This window comes from Monodelphis domestica, chromosome 4 (assembly GCF_027887165.1).
Source record: "Monodelphis domestica isolate mMonDom1 chromosome 4, mMonDom1.pri, whole genome shotgun sequence".
Classification (NCBI taxonomy): domain Eukaryota; kingdom Metazoa; phylum Chordata; class Mammalia; order Didelphimorphia; family Didelphidae; genus Monodelphis; species Monodelphis domestica.
Window position 1 is genome coordinate 377,380,122 of NC_077230.1, and position 25,980 is coordinate 377,406,101.

General features: G+C 37.6%; 1 protein-coding gene across 3 annotated transcripts in view; it reads right to left on the reverse strand.

Moving 5' to 3' along the window:
- Positions 1-25,980, reverse strand: part of PHACTR4 (phosphatase and actin regulator 4) — a 115,352-nt gene that overhangs the window by 11,757 nt on the left and 77,615 nt on the right. For all 3 annotated transcript variants that reach the window (XM_056795426.1, XM_056795427.1, XM_007491474.3), the window contains 7 exons: positions 15,180-15,353; positions 13,533-13,613; positions 9,188-9,349; positions 8,509-8,922; positions 4,613-5,204; positions 2,724-2,923; positions 1,554-1,707 (listed from right to left, as the gene is read on the reverse strand). In XM_056795426.1, coding sequence (XP_056651404.1) covers positions 1,554-1,707; positions 2,724-2,923; positions 4,613-5,204; positions 8,509-8,922; positions 9,188-9,349; positions 13,533-13,613; positions 15,180-15,353 — 1,777 coding nt within the window. The remainder of the gene's footprint in view (positions 1-1,553; positions 1,708-2,723; positions 2,924-4,612; positions 5,205-8,508; positions 8,923-9,187; positions 9,350-13,532; positions 13,614-15,179; positions 15,354-25,980) is intronic.

The window sequence follows — 25,980 nt, forward strand, 5'->3', positions numbered from 1 at the left end:
GAACCATTCATTTCTAAGTTTTCATTGTTTCTGATAGCAGCATTTGCCACAGTCTACTATTTCTGGATGCTCTTTCCTCCTATTTGTGTGACACAGCTGTCATGTGATTCTTTCACGTAATCTCATTACCAATGACTTATGTCAGATATTCACATTGGAGTTTTGACTACCATTTATTACAAAAGGGATCCTGTGCAAGTCATTTGTCCTTTCTATGACTCAGTTTCCCCATCTACGAAAGAGATGATAATAACAACACCAATCAACTTCAAAGTCTTCTTGTTTTCCCTTTGTTTCTTCTTTTCTTTCTCCCATAAAAAAACTTTGTGCTATGTGCTAGGACTCTCCTGTTCTTTCTCTAAATTCTTCTCTATTTTTGTCATTCAGTCATTGTCAGTTATGCCTGACTCTTCACAATCCCATTTGGGATTTTCTTGGCAGAGATATATTGGAGTGGTTTGCCATTACCTCCCCTAGCTCATTTTACAGATGAAGAGATGAAGACAAACAGGGTTAAATATGACTCACCCACAGTCACATAGCTTTTGAGCTGGATTTGAACAAAGAAAGATGAATCATCTTGATTCTAAGCCTGGCATTCTATTCACTGTGCCATCTAATTGCCCTGAATCTTCTCTATATTCTTGGGTAAAGATAATCAATTCCCATGGAGTTCAGTTGAGCATATCTTCAGATATAATTCCTAAATCTACATATCTTGTCCTTCTTTTTCTACTAAGCTCTGTCTAGGCCTACATCTCTTTCTAAATAAAAGATGGAATTTTGGTTGGGACTTCAAGGAAGCTGAGAGGCAGAGATGACAAAGGAGAGCATTGCTTTCATAGATAAAGCTAGTGAAAATGCACAGAATCAAGACATGAAATATTTTGTTCTTCCATCATTAGGAAAGCCAGTGTCACTGGATTAAAGGGTGTATGGGACAGTGAGTGAGGTGTAAGAAGACTGGAAATTGGGGGTGAAGGGAGAAGGTTATGAAGACCTTTGAACACCAAGGAATGAATTTTATGTTTTATCCTGGAGGTGATAGGGAGACACTGGAGTTTATTGAATAGAGGTGGAAGGTAACATGGTCTAACTTGATCTTTAGGATCTTTTGGTGGCTGAATGGAGGATGGACTGAAGTGGGGAATGGCTTGAGATAGGCAGACCCACCAGCAGGCTATTGCAATAATGAGGGAAGAGGTGATAAGGGCCTCCACCAGGGTGGTAGCAGTGTCAGAGGAAAGAAATGGGGATATTTGAGAGATATAATAAAAGTGAAACGGTTAAGCCTTGACAATAGTGTGGTTGTTGTGGGTGAAATAGTGAAGAATCCAGAATGAATTCTAGGTTAGGAACCTAAGGAACTAGTAGGAGGGAGGTAGGGTTTGGGGAGAAGACAATTAATTCTGTTTTGGACATGCTGAATTTAAGATATCTACATCAGACATTCAGTCTGAGATGTCTGAAAGGCAGTTGGAGATGTGAAATTGGAGGTGATTTAAAATGTAAGAATAGGATGAGTAAAAATGAGGGATATTCTCTCTTCCTACCTAATCAACGTGTTCCCAATCTGGTGTCGTATTTCATTCCACTCTTCTTTGCTCTTTCGAGGCCAAGAATTCAGCCCCAGGTCTGATTCATTAGGTCTGACATTCAACTTCATGGCCAGAGTATCTTTCCTCTTTACTTTGTTAGCCAGAGCACCTGAAGAAGATGTAAGAAACAGAAGAGGGAGGGTTGGGACCAAAGCCAGTACTTTATCGGGAATGAAGAGCTTAAAGAGAAGCCCTGCCCTACTAATTTTCTCTATGAACAAAAAGGATATATACATCTTCAATTGAGTACAAAGACATGGGGTAAAACAGGAAAGCATGAAGGTATTGCTTTGTGCACAGGAACCAAAGGGAACTTTAAAGGTACTGAAAGGAGCAGGTCTCCACATTCTTCTTCCCATTTTTCCTTTCTTCTTGAATGAGAAGAGGGTCTTAACAGGGTTCTAGCCCCTTTAAAGCAGATATTATACTTGTTGCTTATAGAAAAGCTGTGAAAGAAAAAGCTTTCTCAATACAAGGGTAAATGGAAGATGTTAGGGCTTCCCTTATTGCTCTACCAGGAAGAAAAAAGATGTCTCCACCCAAAAGGAGACAGGTGATCATTCCCAGGGCCTAAAGACTTGGTTGTAATGATGTCCTTTCTATGTCAACTTGTTCCATAACCCGCCCCCCCCCCCCAACTATTCTCTTACCCAGTTTTCTTTTTTACATTAGGCTTTGGTATAGTATCCAATTGTTTATGCATGCTTTTGAGGGTTATCCAAGAGACCAGGGCTCTGATTTTATTGATGTCAGGAACTCCCTTTCTTAATAGAAGTCAGCAATTATTTTGCAATCAAAATCCTTAGAGGTTTGCCTGAGGGGCCTGCCCAGGATTACAGGAGATAGGACTTGAACAGAGGCCTTCTTGACATCAAAGCTAGCTCTTTTCATGTTGCCTCACATATCACAGGAAGCCTAGCATGTTTTTCATCTAATCAGCACCCCTGCTTGAGACAAATATTCCATTACATTCATATAAATACAAGTTCTTCCTTCAACTCACCAGCAAAGGAAGATATATCAAAGATCATGTGAGAAGACATCAGGAGTGATTTTCAATCAGACAGATAAGAAGAACACTATATGTTCTCTATAATAAGCAAATTCTCCCACCCCCCTCCTTACTATGTTGGCTTTCATCTTCATCTTCATCTTCTTCATCTCTATACAAAATGGGGCCCTCAGAATCAGAGTCACTTTCCTTTTCTTCTTCCTCCTCCTCCTGCACACACTGTGGTATGAGCTTAGGAATGACTGTGGTAGAACCCATTTCTCCAATATGAGCCGATGGATGAGGCTGATCCTCTTCCTCTTCATCGTCTGGACTAACAAATTAGCATAATTATTTTTTCTTTTCTAGACTAAGCCAACTGATTATATATCAGAAAAAATATCCAAAACGAATGCAGTAGGTACTAAGAAATCCTCAATAGCAAGAAATACTTATGCTGATTTCCTCATGCTTCTGTAACAGTTTTCTGACAAAACTCCCCCCTAGGCTTCTCTTCACTTCAGCCTCTCATTAATCACTATAGTGACTTATGAAACTGTAACAGAGCAAAACAATGATCATGTATAAGAAAGTAGAGAGGAAAATGAGATGAGAAGTCAACTTTTCCACTCCTAATAATTCAAGTTTAATATTATTATTCACAGTTCACTTCAAGTTCCCAAACTATTTTTTTATTGTCCAGGGCCTGAGATGAACACTTGTGAGTGAAAAAGATATGCTGAAGCAAATAACTTGCTGAATTGTGGAACAACTGAATGTTTATGTATACTTGAAAATGCTATCAATGGGAGCTAATTCCTAAGTGAAATCTTCAAGGCCAACAAAAGACATGAACTTACAGTGAAAAATTTTCCCTGTGGGGAACAGGTAAACTGTGCAAGAAGAAATACTAGTTTGAACACACTGCTTTAAATGTTGTGAGGAAGAAAGGCACAATTTTACTTGGGGAAGATTTGAAAACAGTACATTTTCTAATAAATAAGTGGTCAAATTTATAAGAACACAAAGCAATTCCCCTATTGACAAATGGTCAAAGGATATAAACAAGAAGTTTTGCTGGAACCAAGAAAAGCTTTTCTATTCACATAAACCCCTTTGTTTTAGATTTCCACACAGAAGGATCAGAGACATTTCTGAGCAGTATCAATACTGGCAGGAATTTGTTTTGACTATACTCATTTCTACTGTGAGTTTTGTTTTTTGTTTTTAATTGGGGGAAGTGAGGAAAAGAAAGTTTGCTTTTAAAACATTTTAAAAGTTGAATTAAAAATGATCTGCACATAGATTTTGATAAGAAATAGAATAGGTATATGTAGAAGCTAGAGACAGTCAGTCACAGAGACCAAGGTAAAGTCTAACCTCCAAGTTAAAAAATGACTGACTGACAGTGGACAAGTCACCTGAATATAATATCCCAAATAATTCTCTAAAATAAAGGTATTAACCTTGAGACAAAAAAAGTTTTTTTAACTCTTGTCCTCTGTCTTAGAATGGATACTAAGTATCAGTTCCAAGGCAGAAGAAGAGTGGTAAGGAATAGACAATTGGGGTCAAGTGACTTGCACAGTGTTACATAGTTAGAAGTGTCTGAGACCTCCTTTGAACCCAGGACTTCCCATCTCCAGGCCTAGCTCCCTTAGACACCTAGCTACTCTATAAACATGTTTTAAAAAATGTTCTGGTAACTACTTCAATATAATCAGTTTCCTCTGTAATCTCATGCATTTTATTTAAAGCATTTAAAAATGTTATTCTGAGAAGGGTCCCCTAGGCCTCCCTGGACCACAGGCCAAGTGTGGCCAAGACAGAAAAGGTTAAGCACACTTGTGCTTTTAGTTCCTTACTGGAAGATTTCTAAGAAGAAGAAATCAAAAGCCTGCCCCCCCCACCCCCAATATCTTTACAAACCAATTATGCCAAACAGTTTGTTATACTTTTCGCTTCAATGCTATCTTAGAGGGGGAGAAGTGTAGATATTAGGAAAGACTTAAGTGGAACTCACACTTTAAGCATTTCAATTGTGATAGGGAGTGACCTTGTCCGACCCAGTGTACCACCATCTTCAGAAAAGCCTTTGCTATTCTCAAATAGCAAAGAATGGGCCCGCTGAGACTCCTCCAATGGTGGGGTGACAGGCAGAGGGGAGGTCAAAGCTTGTTGGATACGGATATGCAGTGGCAGCAGGGGAAGTCTTGAGGGTATGTGGGGCTCTCCAAAGCTCTGCTCAAGCATCCTCTTAGGCACGTCAAAGGTCTGATCTTCCAGCTGAGGGACTTCTGGGGGTAGATCTAGGGAGGGCAAATGCTCCATTTCTGGCGCAATTTGATGAGTCTTAGGAGGCAATGGAGGAGAACATGGGGGTTCAGGAGGTATGTGAGTAGGCAGAGGAGGAGAAGGGGAGGGAGGTGGGATCATCTGGATTGAATTGGAGGCAGAGAAACTGGTCCCTTCTCTCTGACCATTTGGAGGTTTTGTTGTGGCAGCAGCAGACTCCAAGGAAGGCATCAGGGTAGACGGAATTCCTCTCTTGGGTGGTAAAGGTGGGGATGGCTTTGATAGCAATGTGCCACTGTTTATTGCTTGTGAAAGCTCAGCTGTAAAAGGGGAGAGAAACACCTTGGTTTAACTTGAATTTAGAGATGGGGATATAACAAAAGACAATGGGTTTAACTATTACAACGGCAAAAGGAACCAAATCTTATTCATAAATTTAAGATTTCTTAGAAAAGGTCCTCCTATTTCCAAGACACTTTGTAGATGGCAAGTTTTTAGCTTAATACCAATCATAACACAGAAGGTAAAACTTTTTTTCTTTTGGTATCAATTCAGATTAAAATAGCTAACAAAGTGTGAATGGAATCAGAAAGTCAGTCCCTGGGTGACTGACTGCAGTTGCCCCTTTTAGGAAGCAGCAGTAGAACTGAAACAAGAGCGATAGAAGCCCTAGGTCAGCTTTGGTGAACATTTATCAAATTCAAGTGCCTAGAGGGCGAATTCAAGCAGTCAATGAGCCCCCACTTAACAGGAGAGAGCTAGGGGGAGAAAGTGTTTGCTTTCTGAGGCTGGACAGAGAGGTGGAGCAAGCAAAAAATATCCTCAGGCACTGGGAAGAAGGGGAAAGGAGTAGCTTTGGGAGTGCTGGCTCTGCATCCATGCCATTTCTTCACCAAGGAGGCCCTAGGTCCTAGTTCTAAATCTGACATTAACAACGTGACTTTGGATAAGGTGCAAAAGCTTTTGGTCTCCAGTTTTTCCATCCATAAAACAGATAACATTTCCCCTTTCTATCTTGTAGGGGAAAGAGCATGGATTTGGGAATGAGGAAACCTGGAATTTAATGTGTTAACTACTTTGATTAGCTGTATGACCCTCTGTTTCTCCATCTATAAAAATGGGGAAATACCTGCTCAGTTTTCCTCAGAGTTGCTGTGAGGTTTTTGATAAGAAAAAACTAAAATATCTTTGAATAATCTTAAAGGATATGAAATTTTATAAAACTGAGGCAGGTATAACTATTATTTCTAATCATTTTTACCCAAGTCCCTAATATGCCTCCTACAAATGTCAGGTTCCAGTCCCCCCATCCCACTTAGAGGTGTTTGCAATCTTGACAAAGTTATTATCTATTCCCTAATCTAATTCATTAAAACTTTCAATTAAAGGAAGCTGAAGACCTATCCCCTGAAAAATCACACTCAGCACTATACCCTTTGCCCTTGGCTTTGAAACACCACTTAAGCAACTCTTAAGCAGCTCTGGCAATTTTGGGAAACTGTGATCAAAAGAAGTCTGAAATAAACAGGAGGGGGCAGCTAGGTAGCTCAGTGGATTGAGAGCTAGCCCTAGAGCAGGAGGTCCTGGGTTCAAATCTGAACTCAGACACTTCCTAGCTGGGTGACCCTGGGCAAGTCACTTGACCCCCATTGGCTAGCCCTTACCACTCTTTTGCCTTGGAACCAATATCTAGTATTTTATAAGATGGAAGCTAAGGGTTTAAAAAAATTAAAAAAATAAACAGGAAAATGTACTCATTTTATCAGTTAATAATACATCCATTTCCATAGCTGATCACAAAGGATCATCTCCTCTTGTTCTAGAATAGTCAAGAGATACGTCTATAAGGGAGAAGAGGCTGGGAAAAAATCAAGAGAAAGGAAATGGAAAAGGTTAACCTAGAGGACTTCTGAGGACACAAAGGATCAGAGACCTTGGAAACCACCTTAAAGATCATTTATCCAACCAATCAGAAGCACCAATTTTGTTTCTAACATGTAGCCTCCCCTTGACACCCCCAATTCTAGGGGGTTCACTACCTCCCAAAGCAGTCCTGTCCACTTTTTTGAACACCTACAATTATAACTGGTGGGGAGCTTTCCCTTAGGCTGAGTCAAAAACTTGCCTCCAAATTCCAATTTCTGACACCAAAAAGAATAAGTCCATACATCTTTTGCCTGAGAGAGCCCTTCATGTATTTGCATCTAACATCCATTTCCCACCACTTCTATTTCTCTTCTCACCTAGCAACCAAGTCTTTTCTTTGAGGAAAACCAATAATTTATGGTGTATTTATTTTATAACTAGGTGGCTTTTGAATCCCACTGCTAATTTTTAAATAAGTGGAGTCCTTCTGGAACACATGTACTTGTATGTATAGTTTTATATGTTTAAGGTAATATTTGTTAGTCTGTTTTTTAGAATAGTCAGTGAGCTACTTGAAAGCAGGGTTCATGAGTAACATGCTATACCCAATCCAGCTAGGCCAAGCATACAACTAGGGTTCAAATGTTAGTCAGTTAAATATTTTCATTAATGTGTAATGAGAAGAAGCAAAAACCAGGAATGTTATAAAGAAAGCTATAGTAAAGATAAGTAGTTTAAAAGCTCTTCAAAGATATCTCTATTATAACCTTCAACCTTGATCTAGGTACTCTGGGATAGTTCTAATCCAAACTTATAAAGAGACTGGGCATATGAGATGAATTTACAAATGAACCAAGCTCCATTTAAATTTAGGCTTTTAAGTTGTTAAAATATAGCATAATAGCTTCAACTTAACCCCTCATTTATTATTATATCATTGATCAACACAATTCTGACCAGTTTCCAAATAATAATTCTTCAATCCCTAATCAAGACTGAGAGAAACCAATTTAACCAGTAACCTGACTAGGAATTTTTTCCAAAACATTTGGTATGGGTTATACTCTAGCCTCTCTTTGAACAACTCTAGTGACAGAGAATTTGATAAGATTTTTTCCTTGTTAGCAAGTTTTTTTATCATGTTGGAAAAAATAGGCTTCTCTTAATTTCCTCTCAATGCTCCTAAGTTTGCCCTCTCAGTGAGAATGACAGCAACCTAAAGGATGCCAGCTGGGGAGTACTTGACATGATTTTTCCCTCCTTGAATTATTCTAATGAATTTTTTTTTTGTTTGTTTTTTTGAGGTAGTCTATATCTGTGGGTGCTGAGGAGAGGAGAAGTCTTGCGTATAGACTGCCATCATGTTTACTCAGAAGTCCTCCTTGCATTATTCTAAATGAAATCTCAAATACTAGAGATTTCATTATTCATTCATATAGTTTAGATATATTTTATATATTTGAGTCATCAGGGTAATGCCTCTTGATCCTCAAAAACCTTCATTAGTCTTCATTGTAATGGCAACATCTTCTGGTCCCACTATTCAATTTTTATACTTGGGCAAATTCCCAAAAGTTTTCTCATATTTAAGGAAACAAAAGAAAAGATTAATCACATACACATATATGCACACATGTACACAAAAGTGCTGGGTACATATTACAATATTTTCTTTAAAAACAAATAATATTTTTTCCTTTATAATGACTAATAAAATTTCCCTATGCTGTAACTGATGACAACTAAAGAGTCACTTACCAATAACAGGGTTACTATTTCTGTTAGCTGGTTTAGGGGGAGGGATGGGGGGCTGCTTGGCAGAGGCAGTGTGGATCATATTCAAGGGAGCAGTCATGTTAGTGCTGACAGGAACAGCAGGTATAGTCCTGGGAGCTGGGGAAGGGGTGCTGGAGGAACTAATTGTCTTTGCTAGGCCCAGGACTGCAGCAGTGGCAGTGGGTGCTGTAGAAGAGGAGGAGGAGGAGGAGGTTGAAGAGGAGGAGGAGGAGGAGGAAATGGTCCTTGCAGTGCTGCCAATGTTGGTATCACTTGCTTGCCCATCATTTTCTTCATGAGAAGATGACAAAGGCCTTTTGGGTCGTGGCAAAAGTGTTTTCGGTGCTGGTTCAGGAATAAGTTCCACTTCAGAACTGGGCTGGCTTCCAGATGAGCCTGTGAAATAAAGTTGTAGTTATTGTTTTGTTTAAGGAGAAGACAACTGATGGAGACTGATCTTATTTTCTTCCCTTCCCTCTTCTGCTAACATTGGCTATTTCCCTTCTCATTAGTTATTTTACCAGAGAGCAGGCAAGAGGAATGACCAGGGTCAAATTCCTCTAAATTTGTTCTTATTTTCTCCAACAGTCAGACAAATTCAAAGTCGGCTGTCTTTGTCTCTCTGAATTCCTGCTGAGCACAACTAACTGTACATCTTCACCTGGTTGTGTCTTTGGTTCCTCTCCTGGAGGAGACTTCTTAAGTCTTGTTATCCTTCCTAGCTCCTCCACCTGGCCTGGATTAGAAGGCCCAGCACTCCCAATGGGAATAGTGTGGCCATTCTTTAATGTGGTATGGCCAAATTTCCCAGAATCATCTCCACCTATTAGATAGAGAAAAAGAAGCCAATATGAAGAAACAAACAATAGATCTATTGGGAGAAAACCAATATTTTACAATATTTTTCAAGCCACACATTCTACTGATGTTAAATTCTCCTTTTTATCTGAACCCATTGGATAAAAGAATGCTTATGTCTAGTGTTTGATAAACCCAAAGATCCCAGCTTTTGGGAGAAGAACTCACTATTTGAAAAAACTGCTGAGAAAATTGGAAAACAGAATGGCAAAAATTAGGTTTGGATCAATATCTTACATTATATACCAAAAGAAGTCAAAATGTATATGATTTAGATGTAAAAGGTGATAATGACAAAATGAGATTGAGAAGATTACAAGATATAAAATGAATAATTTTGACTATATTAAATTTTAAGTTTTATACCACAAAACCAATGCAATAAGTAAAATGGCAGTTTCCAAAGCTATTAATAATTATATGAAAAAATGTTCTAAATCCCTCTTGATTAGAGAAATACAAATTAAAACAATTCTGAGGAACTATGTCATACTTATCAGAATGGCCCATATGTCAGTAAGGAAAATAACTGTTGGAGGGAATGTGGTAAAATTGGGACACTAATGTGTTGCTGGTAGAGTTGTGAACTAATCCAAATATGCTGGAGGGTAATTTGGAATTATGCCCAAAGGGTTATAAAACAATGAATATCCTTTGGTTCAGTAATAGCACTACTAAGTCTGTATCACAAAGAGATTTTTTAAAAATGGGAACTACAAAAAATTGTACAAAAATATTTATAGCTGCCCCTTTTGTGGTGGCAAAAAAATTAGAAACAAAAGGATGCCCATCAATTGGGGAATGGCTAAACAAATTGGTATATGGTATATGACGATGATGGAATGCTATTGTGCTGTAAGGAATAATGAACAAGATGATTTCAAAAAGAGTTGGAAAGACCTACATGAACTGATGCAGAGTGAAAAATAAGCAGAAGCAGGAAAACTGTCAAGTATGATAGACTTAGCTACTATCAGCAACACAATGATCCAGGACAATTCTGAGGAGCTTATGAAAAAGAATGCTATCTGCCACCAGAAAAAGAACTGTTGGAGTAGAAATGCAAATGAAAGTATACAATTTTTCACCACTTGCTTATCTGGGTATGTTTTGGGGTTTGGGCTTTATAAGATTATTAACTTACAAAAATAAACAAGATGGAAATGTTTTGTGTGATAATACATGTATAACCCAGATTGAACTGCTTGCCAGCTGGGGTTGGGAGTGGGGTAGGAGACAATTTGGATTATTTAACTTCAGAACTTTTATGTGGAAATTTGTTATTATGTCTAATTGGTAAAAAGAATAAAATTTTTCAAAAAAAGAAAGTTTATGTTGTCTTGGAAGCCTTATAAAAACAGGACTAAAATGAGGGATCCATGGACTAGGTGAGTATGGAAACTCCTATGGTGCTGGTATAAAACCATTCATCATTATGGAGATGAAAGAAGGTTATCTAGGCCACGATGAGATTCTTCTATAAAACTGGGTTCACTAAGGAAAAGAAAAAGGAATATAAGAGACCAAACTCCTAGAAACTCTCCAATTCTGCTGGTAACAAGGGGATGTGTCCAGGGTCCACTTTTGTAGAGAAGGCTAGTTTTAGCTTTTGAAGGTATGGAGAATTTGAGGGTCTTGAACCACAGCACGCTCCTAGATCAGCTAGCTCACCCCACAAATCATATAAAATGCTCTTCTTTCCCGTCTACCAATGGGAAGGTGAAGAGCATAAACCATATCTCATTTAAAAGTTATTATGGATAGTAGAAGCAGGTAGTCAATAAATTAAAAATATACTTTAAAAACTATTCTATTTCTCACAGTTCAGGTATCCATTATAGAGGAGGAAACCTGGGGAAGTAGAAAGAATCTTATGTCAGTAGATCTGGGTTCTGGTCCCAATTCCATCCTGACTTGGGTATATTGTTTTATCCTTCAGAAAGGTTTTGTAATAGATTTTCTCAGAGGTCCTGTCCAGCAATTAAGTTACTCTAATTGTATTTCCAAGGGATTTCTCTATTTGAAAAAATAAAGGGTATATGACAATGAAAAAGCAAAAAAGAAAAAAATCCATATCTATTATTATGGCAATTGTGTACAGTATAAAATAATCACTAACTTCAAAGCAGCAAAAAAGTATGCATTTAATTAACATGAGAGCAGTAGCTCATAGTCTGCTAAAAGTCTTAAGAGTCCTAGGTTCAAATCTGACCTCAGATACTTCCCAGCTGGGTGACCATGGGCAAGTCACTTACCCCCCATTGCCTAGCCCTTACCACTCTTCTGCCATGAAACCAATATACAGTATTGATTCTAAGATGGAAGATAAGGGTTTAAAAAAATATTTTCCAATGGTATAAATACTTCAAAAAGATTTAAAACACCTGAAAAATTTCATATTATACTGGTCAAATCAGACCTATTGTAAAGCCAAAAAGAACCCACAAGCCCAGACTCTGATACTAATCCTTAAGGCAGGCCCCAGGGCTATACAATATAGCAGATCAGACTTGAAGCTGGCAGAGTGCCATCTAGTTTAATGGCTGGGGCTCATATCAACTGGAACTCTGAACCTGCAAAGCTAAAAATAGCTCACTTCAACAGCAAGTAGACAGACAAGGCATGGATGAGAGACACAAAGGAATAAGGAATTTATGATGGATGCGATCTGCTGTGAAGGGCAAGAAAGATGGGAAAGTAGAAAGGACACAGGAAGAAACCACAGGGAGGGTGATGAATAAGAAATAAAGGACAAAAGATATACTATAATGGAGACACGTGACTTTGTTGGGCCTAATCACTAAAATACTCAAAAGATTTATTGACCCCAAGAGTGACTAACATGGTTAAATACTGAACTCAGATTAATTGCAATGACTATCTTAGTCTCAGAAAATGGAAGATGAAACCCACTTAACCACTCTAAGGAATCTTTTGGTTGGTTTTGCTTATTATTATTTGGCACAAAGAGGGGTTCAGTAAAGAGATAGAATGGTGGTGATAGAATGAAATGATTGTTGTATATATTGAAAAAAGTATTAAACATGAATAAAAATAGTAACATTCTCACGAAAGCATAAGTCTTGAGGATATAATGAAAAGAATTCTTAGTTAAAGGTTAGAAGACTTAGGTTCCATGGGTAGATAGGTGGCTCATTGCATAGAGAACCAGGGCTTGGAGATGGACAGTCATGGTTTAAATCTGGCTTCAGACATTTCCTAGCTGTGTGATCCTGGGCAAATCACTTAACCTCAACTGTTTAGCCCTTTCCCACTCTTCTGCCATGAAACCAATGAAACCAATACACAGTATCGATTCTAAGATAGAAGGTAAAGGTTAAAAAAAAAAAGGACGACGATGATATAGGTTCCAATGTTGTTAATTAACTGTTCAATTTTAGACAAGTTATTTTTCTCCTAAGCCTCAGTTTTCATATTCATGAAATAAATGGGGATTAGACTAGAAAACCTCTAAGGTTCCTTTACTCTCTAAAATTCCATAACTATTATTTTAGTTGAAGAAAAAAAAAACCTAGAATATATATTGGGAATTATCTTTCAATAACCAAGGTAAAATAGGCTTACTGGGACTCTTCATCACTAGTTTCTATCATTTCTGGAGCTATATACGGTGCTTTTGAAATGTTTAAGGAGGTTTTTACTTATAGTGTTTCTGCTAAAAAAAAAACAACAAAAAACCCAACAAACCCAAAATGATGTATTTCCCTTCATTTCAGAAAAAAATAAAATTATAAAGAAGTCCCACAAGGAAGTAGAACAACAGAAAATCCTATGATTATGTGAGACTTGTATGGAGTTGAATCTGAGATAAACAAGCAGAAAAGGAAGAGAGTGGCAAAGATGGGCATGGACACAAACAGACAAAGGACAGGAAGTGACACACAATACTGCAGCTGACCAGGGGCAGGAGGAGGAACAGGGCACCATGTAGTGCCTTCCTCAGGGAATTCTTGACCAGACGGGCCATCTGCCAGTCACAGATTATCATCAGAGAAGGCAGGAGTGTCTGTTCTGATTTGGGAATAAGTAGCAATCAGTTATATTCTTTAATTAAACAACAAAATCCAGCTGCCAAACTAGGATTCCACCCAAGTCCAGCATGGACAAGCTATTGCTAGCAAACTCACCCTGCTCAGGGTCCTCCAACAGAAGCCCTCTTTTCACCAGCTCTTCTCTTGGCTTTCTCATGGATATTTTCCGCTCTAAAACTGATATTAAATTGGAAAATAACACTCAGAATCACACTTACTATTTAGTTTTACTAGTTGAGCAAAAAAATTTAAGTAGTTCAATTAACCTTTCATACTTAGCAAAGTTCACAGGGTCACCCAGATGATCCTAAGTTACTTAACACTAAAGTGGCCTTTTTATATCCCTTCCTTGATGTAAAAGGATGTAGCAGTCCACCCCTAGCTATGGGCAAGGGGAACAGTTGGTATGTGCAGATTGCCTTAAAAGAGAGCATGCTCAGTCTTGAGCATGCTCAGTATTGCACATGGCTGGGAAGGCCTCTGACCCTTTGATCCCAGCTTCCCCCAGGTTAGGAAGGGAAAACAGGTTTCTTTGTTCTCACCTGGTTAAGAGACACCACACCTATGCCTTGTCATTAACCAATGAGGATCATCCCTATGTACTGTGTATATTTGCATATCAAAGGGTATATGTAGCCCAGCAAGCTCCCCCCCCCCCCCCCTCTCTCTCTGTGTAGTATTAAATGTGGATCTCTGGACTGGTAAAAGCCTTCGGAAGGGTCCTTTGATCAGAGCTTAGCTGTGGCTCATGGAAAATTAATAAAGACTCATTCTGGCCACCTCATATCTCTACTTCGACTCTGTCATCCCCCTCGTGGTATCTAAAACTTCTATCCTGTCTCTATCTTCCTACCTTAAAGCTTCTCTCCCCTCTGAGGAAGCTTTAAAGGGAGAGAGGAGAGCTGCTGGCTACATAATCTTAAGACCTTTTTCAACTTGGACATTCTGTGTTCTAGCTCTGAAATTCTGTGTTCTCCAGTCCCCTTCAGTTTCCTAATGTATTCAATGGTTCCCTAGAATGCGATAGATCTATGATAAGAGAAAAATATATCTCTATAATCCCCTATACTATGAGAAAGCAGTAAACTCATTAGTGCAATAATAATGTCATCTCACATTTATATAGCATTTTATAATTAATTACAAAGGACTTGACACTTTCCTAGTTCTCCCCCCCTTATACTTTCTCTTTTGAGTCTACTTTCCATTTATGAGGTATTTATCTTATAGGTACATAGTTATTTGTATGCCATTTCCCTCAGTAGAATGTACTTTTCTTGAAGGCAGGGACCCTGTTTTGTCTAGGGTATAGTATTTCTTAAGTGTTTAAGTAAATGCCTATTTACTGAGTTGTTTGATTTGATCTGTATAATAATCCTACTTATAAAATGAAGATTATAGCCTTAAATAGTTTGTTATTGGTTTTCTTTTTTACTTAAATTTCACGATAGTGATTTTTCTCATTTTTAGGTGGGAAATTTAAGGCTTACTGCTTCTGCTTGATAAATCTGTAACTTAATCCATTTTAACTTAAATTCCACCCAAATGCCAATCTCTGGAATGTGGGGCTACCAGTATGAATGACTGAGTGAATGCCAATAACTACTTGTCTATTTAATACCAGAAGGATTAAGTTTTGCACTCCCACCAGATGGTTACATGTAGATAGAGATAAAAGGAAGAGGTTTATCACTTACAAAATTAAGAACACCTTAATTTGGACCATGAGGTCTTCTAACTCACCTTCTGATGTTTCTTTGAACTTGTCACTGCTTTTTTTTTTCCGCCATTTCCAGGGTTTGAAGAGTTTGCCAAAGCCTGAGAACTTGCTTTTCCTTTTGGTTGGTGGAGTGATTTCCCCAGATTCCAGGCCATCCATGACCATCCCTGGGACTGTTGGTTGATGATCTGCTTCCTCTATAAAAGAATGAAAGATAAGAAAGGGAAAGGTGATTTTTCTATGTAACAAAATCCTAAAGAATTTTATCTCCTCCATTTTTTCTGTGACTTTTCGAGAGGACTCACAAGCAAAGCTGAAAACTAATCTGGCCTTAGTGGTTATTCAACAATCCTAGATTGATCTCCATCACAAAAATTGGAAAGGGTCTTAGGGGTCCTCCTTGAGTTCCTTCCAGCATTCTGCACACAGAGCCATTGGCTTGTGGGTCAAAAATTAATGTATAACCAGTATGAACTGTCTTCAGAGAACCAAAACAATGTTTGCTATTCCTTTCAGTAGGTTATATACAATCTTCTGATATCGGAATAATAAATGTTAACATTTATAATACATCTTGTTGCTGATGAAGAGCTTCTCTTTCTTTTTTAACTCATCTTTAGCCTTTGAATTAATTTTAAGGTAGAAGAACAATAAGGGCTAGGCAATTGGCATTAAGTGACTTGTCCAGGGTCACACAGCTAGGAAGTATCTGAGGTCATATTTGAACCCAGGATCTCCTGTCTCCAGGTCTGGCTCTCTATCCACTGAGTCCCCTAGCTGCTCTAACAAAAGAGCTTTTCTTAAATTATCTGATATGATCCTCTCTTATCTGACAACCTAGTGAAGTGGGGAAGATGATGATTATCATCACCATTTTAAAGCCAAAAAAAAAAAAACTGAGTCTCAGAAAGAGGTGACAGAGCAGGAATATGAAGATACTCTTTATACTCCACCACACCTATCCTCAATGGTAAAAATAATAAGGCATACTTGCAAATCTCTCTTTCAGGTAGGAGGTAACTGACATTTGGTGTGATTTAAGGGCACCCTGGAAGGCATTCAAGAATCCCAAATTTGCTCCACACATCCCCATTCTCCACTATTAAAAGATCATCACTTCATATTAGCTAATGAACTCTTCTCATCCTTCTCTATTAAAATAAAAATATTCAAAGAAAAGTTACTAGCCTCAAATTCCCAGACTTTAAGGACAGAAAAAGCCACAGAAACTTATCTACTCAAATGCACCCATTGAAAAAATGAGGAAACTGAAGTCTAGGGAAGGGAATTATATTGATAAGAATCAGTTTTATTAGTTCACTTGCTTCCTTCACAGAAAGAATCCTGGGTAGAATGAGAAAAAACTAAGGCAGAAGGGAAAGAAGAGGAATTGTTAAAAAGGAGACCAAGAGGAAAAATTAAGGTTTCTAGACTTTCTAAATATAATTTTGCCTAGGAATGGCTCTGACAATAAGTATTAATTTTTTAAAAATTATAAATATTTTAGTGAAAATACTGGTTCTGACCCTAATTTCTTTTGTGACTTCTGGTAAATCAAGAGCCTTGGGGTTCTGATCTGGAAAGGGTAACAACAAATAATATCAGTTAACATTTTGAGTTAACAAGGTGCCTTCATTTCTCACAAAAACCCCCTTGAGATAGGTAGAAAATTACCATTGCTTTACTATTGAGACTCAAGAGAAATAAAGTGACTTAACTTGTCCCTAACCCAAGTTAGACTTAACCTAGCTCTTCTAGCTCTCAAGGCTGCCTCTCACTGTAAGGGCTCTCACAACTCTAACAAGCTTTCTATGGGTCAAGATTGAAAAACAGTAGGGGAGCAGGAATACCAGAGAGTACCAGCCCATGGGAAGAGCCAAGCATGCTGGGCTTGGCAAGTTTACTTCGATGGCTGGGCCAAGAGCAACAAAAGTTCAGGAAGGCAGGCAGGAAGCCACACAATGAAATCTGTGCACCCCACCTCCTGTCCCAGCATTCTTTGGAGGAACTTTGGTGGAGTAGGGAGGAGAGAACATGGAGTAGACTCATGTTTAAAAAATAAACAAAAACACAGATCTGGCATTTAAGCTAAATTTCTTCCTATCTTAAGAAAAAAGTATGTATCACGTATACCAAGGCCAGAAGAGAACATGACACTAAAAAGAATTTCTTCCCTGTATACAACAACATACTTTTTTTGTTAAGGGAAAAAAATGTGATTCCTTGCTTTTATGCCATAGCCAGGATTTTTTAAAAAAACACCCAGGCTTAGAGATGGGAGTACTAGGGTTTAAATTAAGCCTCAGACACTTCCTAGCTATGCGATGCCTTAGAACCAATACATAGTATCAATTCTAAGAGAGAAGGTAAGGGTTTAAAAAAAAATAAATGGTATCTTAATTGACAATTCTTTTAATAATAATATTTTAATCTTTCAAGAATTTGTCATTTCAAACCAATGTAACCAAGATTAGAAGGCAAGTAACAAACTGGGAAAAAATTTTTTTATAACAAACTTCTCTGATAAAGGTCTAATTTCTCAAATATATGGAACTAAGTCATATTTATAGGAATCCTAGTCATTCCCCAATTGATAAATGGTCAAAGGATATGAATAGGCAGTTTCCAGATGAAGAAATCAAAGCTATCAATAATCATATGAAAAAATGTTCTAAATCCTTCTTGATTAGAGAAAAGCAAATTAAAAGAATTGTGAGGTACTACCTCTCACCTATCAGATTGGCTAGTATGACAGTAAAGAAAAATGATAACTGTTGGGAATGTGGTAAAACTGGGACACTTAATGAACTGTTAGTGGAGTTGTGAATTGATTCAACCATTCTGGAGGGCAATTTGGAATTATTTCCAAAGGGCTTTAAAGGAATGCATACCTTTTGATCCAGTCATACCACAGCTGGGTCTGTAACCAAAGAGATTAAAAAAAAAAGGCAGGGGTGGGGGTGGGGGCTGTTTTTGCAAAAATATTTATAGTTGTGCTTTTTGTGGTGGTAAAGAATTGGAAACTAATGAGGATATCCCTCAATTACGGAATGGTTGAACAAACTGTAGTATATGATGATGGTGATAGAATATTATTTTCCTATAAGAAAAATGATGAACAGGATGGTTTCAGAAAGAGCTGGAAAGACCTACATGAACTGATACAGACTGAAATAAGTAGAACTAGGAGATCACAAGTAACTGATATATTGTAGAACAATCAAATGTGATAGATTTTGCTACTAACAACAATACAATGATCCAGGACAATTCTTAGGGATTTATGATAAAGAATTCAATCCACTTTTACAGAAAGAACTGATGGAGTAGGAATGAAGATGAAAACATATGCTCTATCACTTGTTTATTTGGGTATATGTTTGGGGGCTTTGGTTTTATAAGGTTATTCACTTACAAAAATGAATAATATAGAAATGTTTTACATGATAATAGATGCATAACCCAGATTGAATTGTTTGCCAGCTCTAGGAGGGGGGAGGAAAGAAGGGAGGGAGATAATATAAATCACATCAATTTTGAAAACTTATGTGAAAATTTGAAATAAAGACAAAACATTAAAAAAAAAAGAACTCATTTCAATGAGGTATTGGAGTTTGTGCTTTAAACATCTACATGCTAAGCAGTGCAGGGAAAGGAGAAGGGGGAGGAGGTGGAAGAGGAGATGAAGAAGATAGCTTTTTCTCTCAAAGAGCCTACTATTTTAATGGACAAAGAGAGCAAATAAAAGGGAGCTGAAGGGCGTAGGGAAAAGGTATCAAGATGAAGCATTGTGACAAAGTCCTGATAATAACATATCCTAATGTTTAAAACTTGAAGTCTCTGCAGCTTGGCAGAACCTGCCAGGGCTTGTCTTCTTGTTGGCATGGCCTCTGAGAACCCCAAACCATCTTGACTTTCTAATGAATCATCGGAGTAGGCCTTGGGTAGAAATATATTAGTAGTTCTTATTTATAGACTACTACAGTTCACTGTGAGTCTTCCTGAACATAATGGTAATAGTTAATTTATAACAGTACTTTAGGGTTTAAAAAGTGCTTTCCATGTTATCTTTTTTGAAGACACCCCTATAAGTCAGTCTATATATCATCCCCATTTAAAAGGGAGGGAATAAGGTACTTGGAGAAATCATGACTTTTCCCCCTGTAAATATCAAAGTTTAGAACCAAATACAGGTCACCTAACTCTTTGGTGGTCTAATATGCTATGATATCTCTAAAATGAATGCATTGCAATGTTACTGGAACACAAACAGGTCTAGGGAAGAATTTAATGTATCCGAGTTGCCTGGAATACTGGAAGAAGCCTTAGGAGAGTCAGTATGATAGCACCATTTAAAGACAAGAGACATGGTGGCCAGGAGTCCTTAAGCTGAGATGAAGATGGCCTAGGGCCATTATTGCAAACCTATGGCACACATGCCAGAGCAGGATGCTCCCTTCTCCCTCTCCAAATGCTCCTGAGGACATTTTTCACATAACCTGCTCAATGGGAGCACTTTCTCTTTCCCCTGTCTGGGGTAAGGCACATGCAGTGTGAAGGTTGTAGTTTGGGCACTTGGTCTCTAAAAGGCTTGCCATCACTGGCCTAAGGCAATCTCTGAATTTCATTTCATATATTGTGAAATAATGGATTGCAATACCAGAACCATATAATACCTCCTCAAGGGATGCTGTGTTTGAAGTTTACAAATATAAACAATTATATGGTGTAGTGATGGCACACTGGCTTTAGTATGAGCAGACCTAGGCTCTGATCATCATTATACCTTCTGGAGTATAGGTTAACTCAGATGTAAAACAGGGAGGATGATACTACTGCTTCTACTGACTCCTATGGTTGCTAGGAGGAAAATACCTGGACACTGTTTGGAATTTCCAATGTTCTGCCATCAAAGCTCAAGTGACTTTTTTATTTAAGACTATACCAAAACCATTGTCAGAAGTTCAGGTTATTCAGGCACATTTATCAAATAATAAAAAAGTTACCCCCAAAATGTTTTGAGGTTTCATTTTCTGTGAGCCTAGAAGTCTTGTTGCCATTTAGGGAACTAACAAAATGTGTCGTATAATTGTTCTGGTATTACAGAAATTCCCAAATAGAACAGATACTGCAACATGGCTTTGCAATAAACTACATGGCACTAAAGATTAAGAAATGTTTCTCTCCAAGATAGGGTAGTTTTCTTCATTTTTCATACCATTATTATGTTCTCCCAATCTTCTCCATCCTGGAGCTAATGAACCAAGTCGTGATATAGAAAAGCATGATCCCTGGAGTTTAGATCAATGTACTGTTATTTTTTAAAAATAAAATAACTCTTATAAAAAACAAAGATTTAAAAAAATTATCTAAGAGATGCAGATAATTGGAACTCATCTCATCTAAACCCCACTAAAAGTCTACTGTAGAGGAGAAAAAAAGCAATTACATGGTGAAGAATCAAACAACTATGGCATTTAGTAGGATTGTTATTTGGCTACAAAAAATGATTAAAGAAACATAAAACTTGTATGAATTGATGCAGAGTAAAGTGAGCAGAATCAGGAAAATAATTTATTCTATAAGAGTAATACTATAAAGACAAACAACTTTCAAAGACTTTAAGAACTCTGATCAACTCAATGATTAACCATGATTCCAGAGAACCAACTGTGAAGCATGCTCCCCACCTCTTAACACAGAAGAATGGCTTCAAAGGGCAGGATGAGACAATATACTTTTGGATGTATCTAAAGCAGTTCATTTGCTTTGCTTGACAATTCATGTTTGTTACAAGGATTTTAGGTTTCTATTTGTCTTTTTTTTTTTAATTGGGGGAGAGAATGAAAATAAATATTATCTAAATATATATGTATATATATATGATCATGAATATGAAAATGATTAGATTGGGGAAATGGACTATTTGTTAAAGGTAAGCAAATGCGATAAATGTGGTTTCATGATTATATTTGGAGGGGGATGAGGGAGAAAAACAGATGATGAGTTTTCTTTTGTGCCTAGTGAAACTGAGATGCCTCCAGAGCATACAGTTTGAAAAGTCTAATAGGTTACTTGCTGATGGTGTGTAGGACTGGAGCTCAAGAAAGTGACTCCAGTTGATATATAAATCTGGGAATCATCTGCAAAGAAAAGGTAAAATTAAGATGTGGTGAGATAACTAAGTTAAAGAGTGAAACAAAAGTCTTAAGAGTGTACCTACAGTTAAGGGGTGTCCATAAATGTATAGCCAGCTTTTTCCTAAAGTTTGACTGTGGCACAGAGGTGAAATATAAGACAAAGGGATCTAGGAGAGGCTTTAAGAATGGGAGAACCAGGAAAACAACCTATACCAGTGATGGCAAGCCTTTTCAAGCCGGAGTGCTAGGCTCTACCCTCACCAGAGACCATATGCAGTGCCCCTCCCCATCACTGAGTGCTGGGCATGCCCCACCCTCCTCACACAGGGGAGGGAGGAAGTGTTCCCATTGGGCTGCTGGATGGAGGGGCGGATGAAGTGAGGAAGGGTTAAGTGAGGAATGTCCTTAGCTAGTGCAGAGAGAGGGAGGGGAGCAGCTCCATCAGAGTACTATGCCTTTCTAGTAACTCTGTGGGGGATTAGGGGTGGGGTAGGATGGCTGAGTGTCCACAGTGCTGTGTGCCATCTTTGGCACCTGTTCCATAGGTTCACCATCACTGATCTATACCATGAATACAACACTGTAAATTGAAAGATCAAAACATTAAAATACAAGAAATGAGAAGACATCTCTCCTCCATCTTCTTTAGAGAGGAAGGAGACAATGGGTATAGAACACTGTAGAGAAAAATCAGACCGTTACAATATATTGGTTAGTTTTACAGCTCTTTTCCCCTTTTCCTTTTAAATTCTTTTTTTTTAAAAAATAAGGGATGTCTAAGATGTGGTCGAAGAGTGATAATAATACAGTGGGAAATGTAGGTGATATAAAAACAAAATGTATCAATAATTTTTAGAGCAAAAAGAAAGGTGAATGGGTGACCCAAGGAGAATGTATTAATGGCTTAATGTCAACTAGTAGAGTAGGTGAGTGGTCTATTCTAGGCCCTCTATTCCTTACTTATGACTCTTAGAATTCTTGTTTCCAAAGTTGAGCTCAAGCACCATTTCTTTACCCTTCCAGTACCCCAGAAGTTAGCTTGTATTTATTTTCTAAAACTGTATTGTTTATTCCTAATAGAATGAAAGCTCTTTGAGGATAGATACTGTTTCATTTTTGTTTTTGTATGTCCAGAGCCAGTCACTATGTACCACAGTGGGGGCAGAAGATATAAGAATTAGTAACAGCTTCAAGTTCCCAAGTAGCAAGGATTACTTTATACTACCATGGTTAGTTCAAATATTTATTTTTTTAAAAACTGTTGATATGTCTTGTTTTGATTCCTGTTCTTTAAAAAAGTCATTTGTATATAGGAATAAGAACCAAGGGAAGACAGTTCAAGCAAAACCATAAACAAAATAAAAACAAATCAAACTTCTGAACGAAAATTAATCATAGGGAAAAAAAAGTCAAACTCTAAAGCAATTATGATAAAAAAAGAAACTGCATTAACAAAATATCAGCAATACTGTCCACTGTATTAACCATGATTTTTTTGCAGTTTGATGCCATCATTCTTTACATTGCTATGGTAAGTCTATGTATTCTTTTTTTTTTAAACCCTTACCTTCTGCCTTAGAATCAATACTATATGTTGGTTCCAAGGCAGAAGAGTGGTAAGGGCTAGGCAACAGGGGTTAAGTGATTTGTCCAGGGTCACACAGCTAGGAAGTGTCTGAGGTCAAATTTGAACCTAGGACCTCCCATCTCTAGGCAGCACTGGGTCATTAGGGGTATTAAGTAGCAGAACTGGGATTGAGCTCATGCTTTCCAATTCCAGATTCAGCACTCTTTCCACTGCACTGCAAGGAAAGCTATCTGTATTTTTTACCTCCATCATTCTTTACCATGCAATAACATGACTATAAATCATGTACCATTTGTGGTATAAATTTTCTGATGTTTTTTCCAGTACCACTGTGATGATTGCATTTAATGAACTGATTAGATTAGAGTACTTTCAACATCAACTTTCCGGTTTGCATTTTCTATTCCTAATAAATATTTTTGCATTTATAGTCTTTCTTAATGGCTGTTTTACACCCTTGTTTATACCTTCTTTCTTCAGTCACAGTTCAAGTTGAGACAGCTAGTACATGCCATTGATAAGGTCTATGGGAGAGACAAACAGGATTCCCCAAGTCATCCTCTGGGGTGTTTCAGGTGGAAACTAGCCTAGGAGTACTTTGGAAACCAAATTTTCTGTCATTCAGAAGCAACACCCATTACTGATTAAAATAAAGCTCTGAGAAGCTCTTTCCACCCATTCTGCTGAGATAGTGTGAAGAGATTAAAAGGCTTCTCAAAGGAAAATAGTAAGAAGTTTTCTCCAGTATTTTTAATTTATTGCCAGAGTATTCTATGTAATAATCACCATTTGTATCACATTTATAAAGAGATTTCTTTTATGCATTATTTCATTTGAGTCTCACAATAATATTATGAAATACATACTGTAGTATTATCTTCACTCTACAGGTGAAAAAAACAGAGGCTAGGAAGTTAAATGTCTTGCCTGGGCCATTTGGGTCCAAAGTACTGTGTGCTTTACACTATACTGCCTCTCTGAGGGAATCTCTCACCCAGATGATGAGGAACAGAAGCTGCCACTCTCCACACCCTCACCTAAAGTAAAGAAATCATTAAGGCTAGAAACCAACACCCAGGCCAGCCCCCAAACAATTTTCAGAGCCTTAAAGAAACCATATATGGTCTCCCCAAGAAAGGTTGGATACTCCTATCCTCTAATTAATTTGGTCCAGAGGGATAAGAGATAGGGTAGGGAACAGCTCCAATTCTCATGTGCCAGTTTCTAAAATTCTTCTTGACAAAAATGTCCTTGATAATTCTATTATTAATTAATTAATCCTATTATAATTAAAATATTCACATAACACATTTTCAACCCCTAGCTAACAATCCATTTGTCTTCAAGCATCATTCTATACAACATTTCTGCCCAACAAGACATTGAAAATCCTTTAACATCAAACTAAGGTGGTTACAAAAAGACTGAACACTAAATTGCTTAGAGTTTCGGGAGAAGCCAGAGTTAGAAGGGATCTCAAACTGAGGAAACTGAGGCCCAGGAAAGTGAAATGACTTTTCCACCCAAGATCACATGGTGGCTAAGTAAGTCCCAGAGACTATCCTCTACCACATCAAGATTTAACATTTTACATGACATAACTTCCTCAGCAGCACTATACATACAACCTGTAGGTAAATTAAAATAAATTAATTTAATGAATTTTAATGCTTAATTTAAAAAATCTTCTTCAGTCCATTCCTAAGGCCCATATTTGAGATGGACTGGAAACTGCTCATTTCACTGTTAAGAAGTCATTTAAATCCAACTGCCAGCACCACTTAAGCTTTTAATATCTTATAAGAATCAAGGGGCTATTGCACTGAGGAGCCCAAAAAACACATCAGCTAAAGGGACTGACTTGTAGTTTATGCTGCAACCTTGTTACTGTGGGAAACAAGGAAGCCACCCATGGAAAGGAAGAAGTCCTTTTTTCCACTCAATTCATATACATATTTTAAAGTGATTATGAGACAGTATTTAGGTCTGACGGAATAAAGAGGCATTGCAAAGGCTAAGAAATCAACTCAATTAAACAAGTAGGACCTCAATGAAGAGCCTAGTAGCAGAGGTAGGATTATAGAAAAGTAAACAATATCTAGGAGTTTAGATCTTACTGAAACAGGACTCCCCTCCCTGATAATTTTAAGCTTAAATGGTTCAATTCTAACTTACATACTGTGTTGCTCTTTTATGACTAATATCTATGAAGAGAACATTCAAAATATAGTTAAATCAAATTCAGATGAGACTGAGGCCTTAAAACTTTGGTAGAAGAATTAGTTAATAAATCTTTCCAGTATAGTTTATATTCCAAAACATTAGATTCTCATAAAAATGAACTATTTCTCACCTGAAGCATCATTAAAAACTCACATCCTTTGCCCTTCAATTGGGGAATGGCTAAACAAATTGTGGTGTCTGTTGGTGATGGAATATTATTATACTAAAAGGAATAATGAACTGGAGGAATTCCATGTGAACTGGAAAGACCTCCAGGAAGTGATGCAGAGTGAAAGTAGCAGAACCAGGAGAACATTGTACACAGAGATTGATATACTGTGGCACAATCGAATGTAATGGCTCTACTAGCAGCAATGGAATAATCCAGGATAATTCTGAGGATTAAGAAAGAACACTATCTATCCAGAAAATGAACTGTGGGAGTAGAAACACAGAAGAAAAACAACTGCTTGATCACATGGTTTGATGGGGATATGATTGGGGATGTAGACTCTAAACAATCACCCTAGTGCAAATACTAATAATATGGAAATATGCCTTGATCAATGACACCTGTAAAACCCAGTGGAATTACATGTTGGCTATGGGAGGGGCTTTAGAGAAGGGGAGGGAGAGAACATGAATCATGGAACCATGGAAAAATTTTCTTAATCAATTATATAAAATTTAATAAAGAAAAACTCACATACCTAAAATATTAACCAGATTAAACTTCTAATGGGCAAGTTGTTTTCTCAAATTTAGAACCTTCTTTAAAACAACCAGTGGCTTAAATTAAATTGTAAATATTCTTTGTCAAGCGTCTCCTTTTTCATTTCAGCGGGGGTGGGGGGGTGGGGGGGGAGTGGGGGG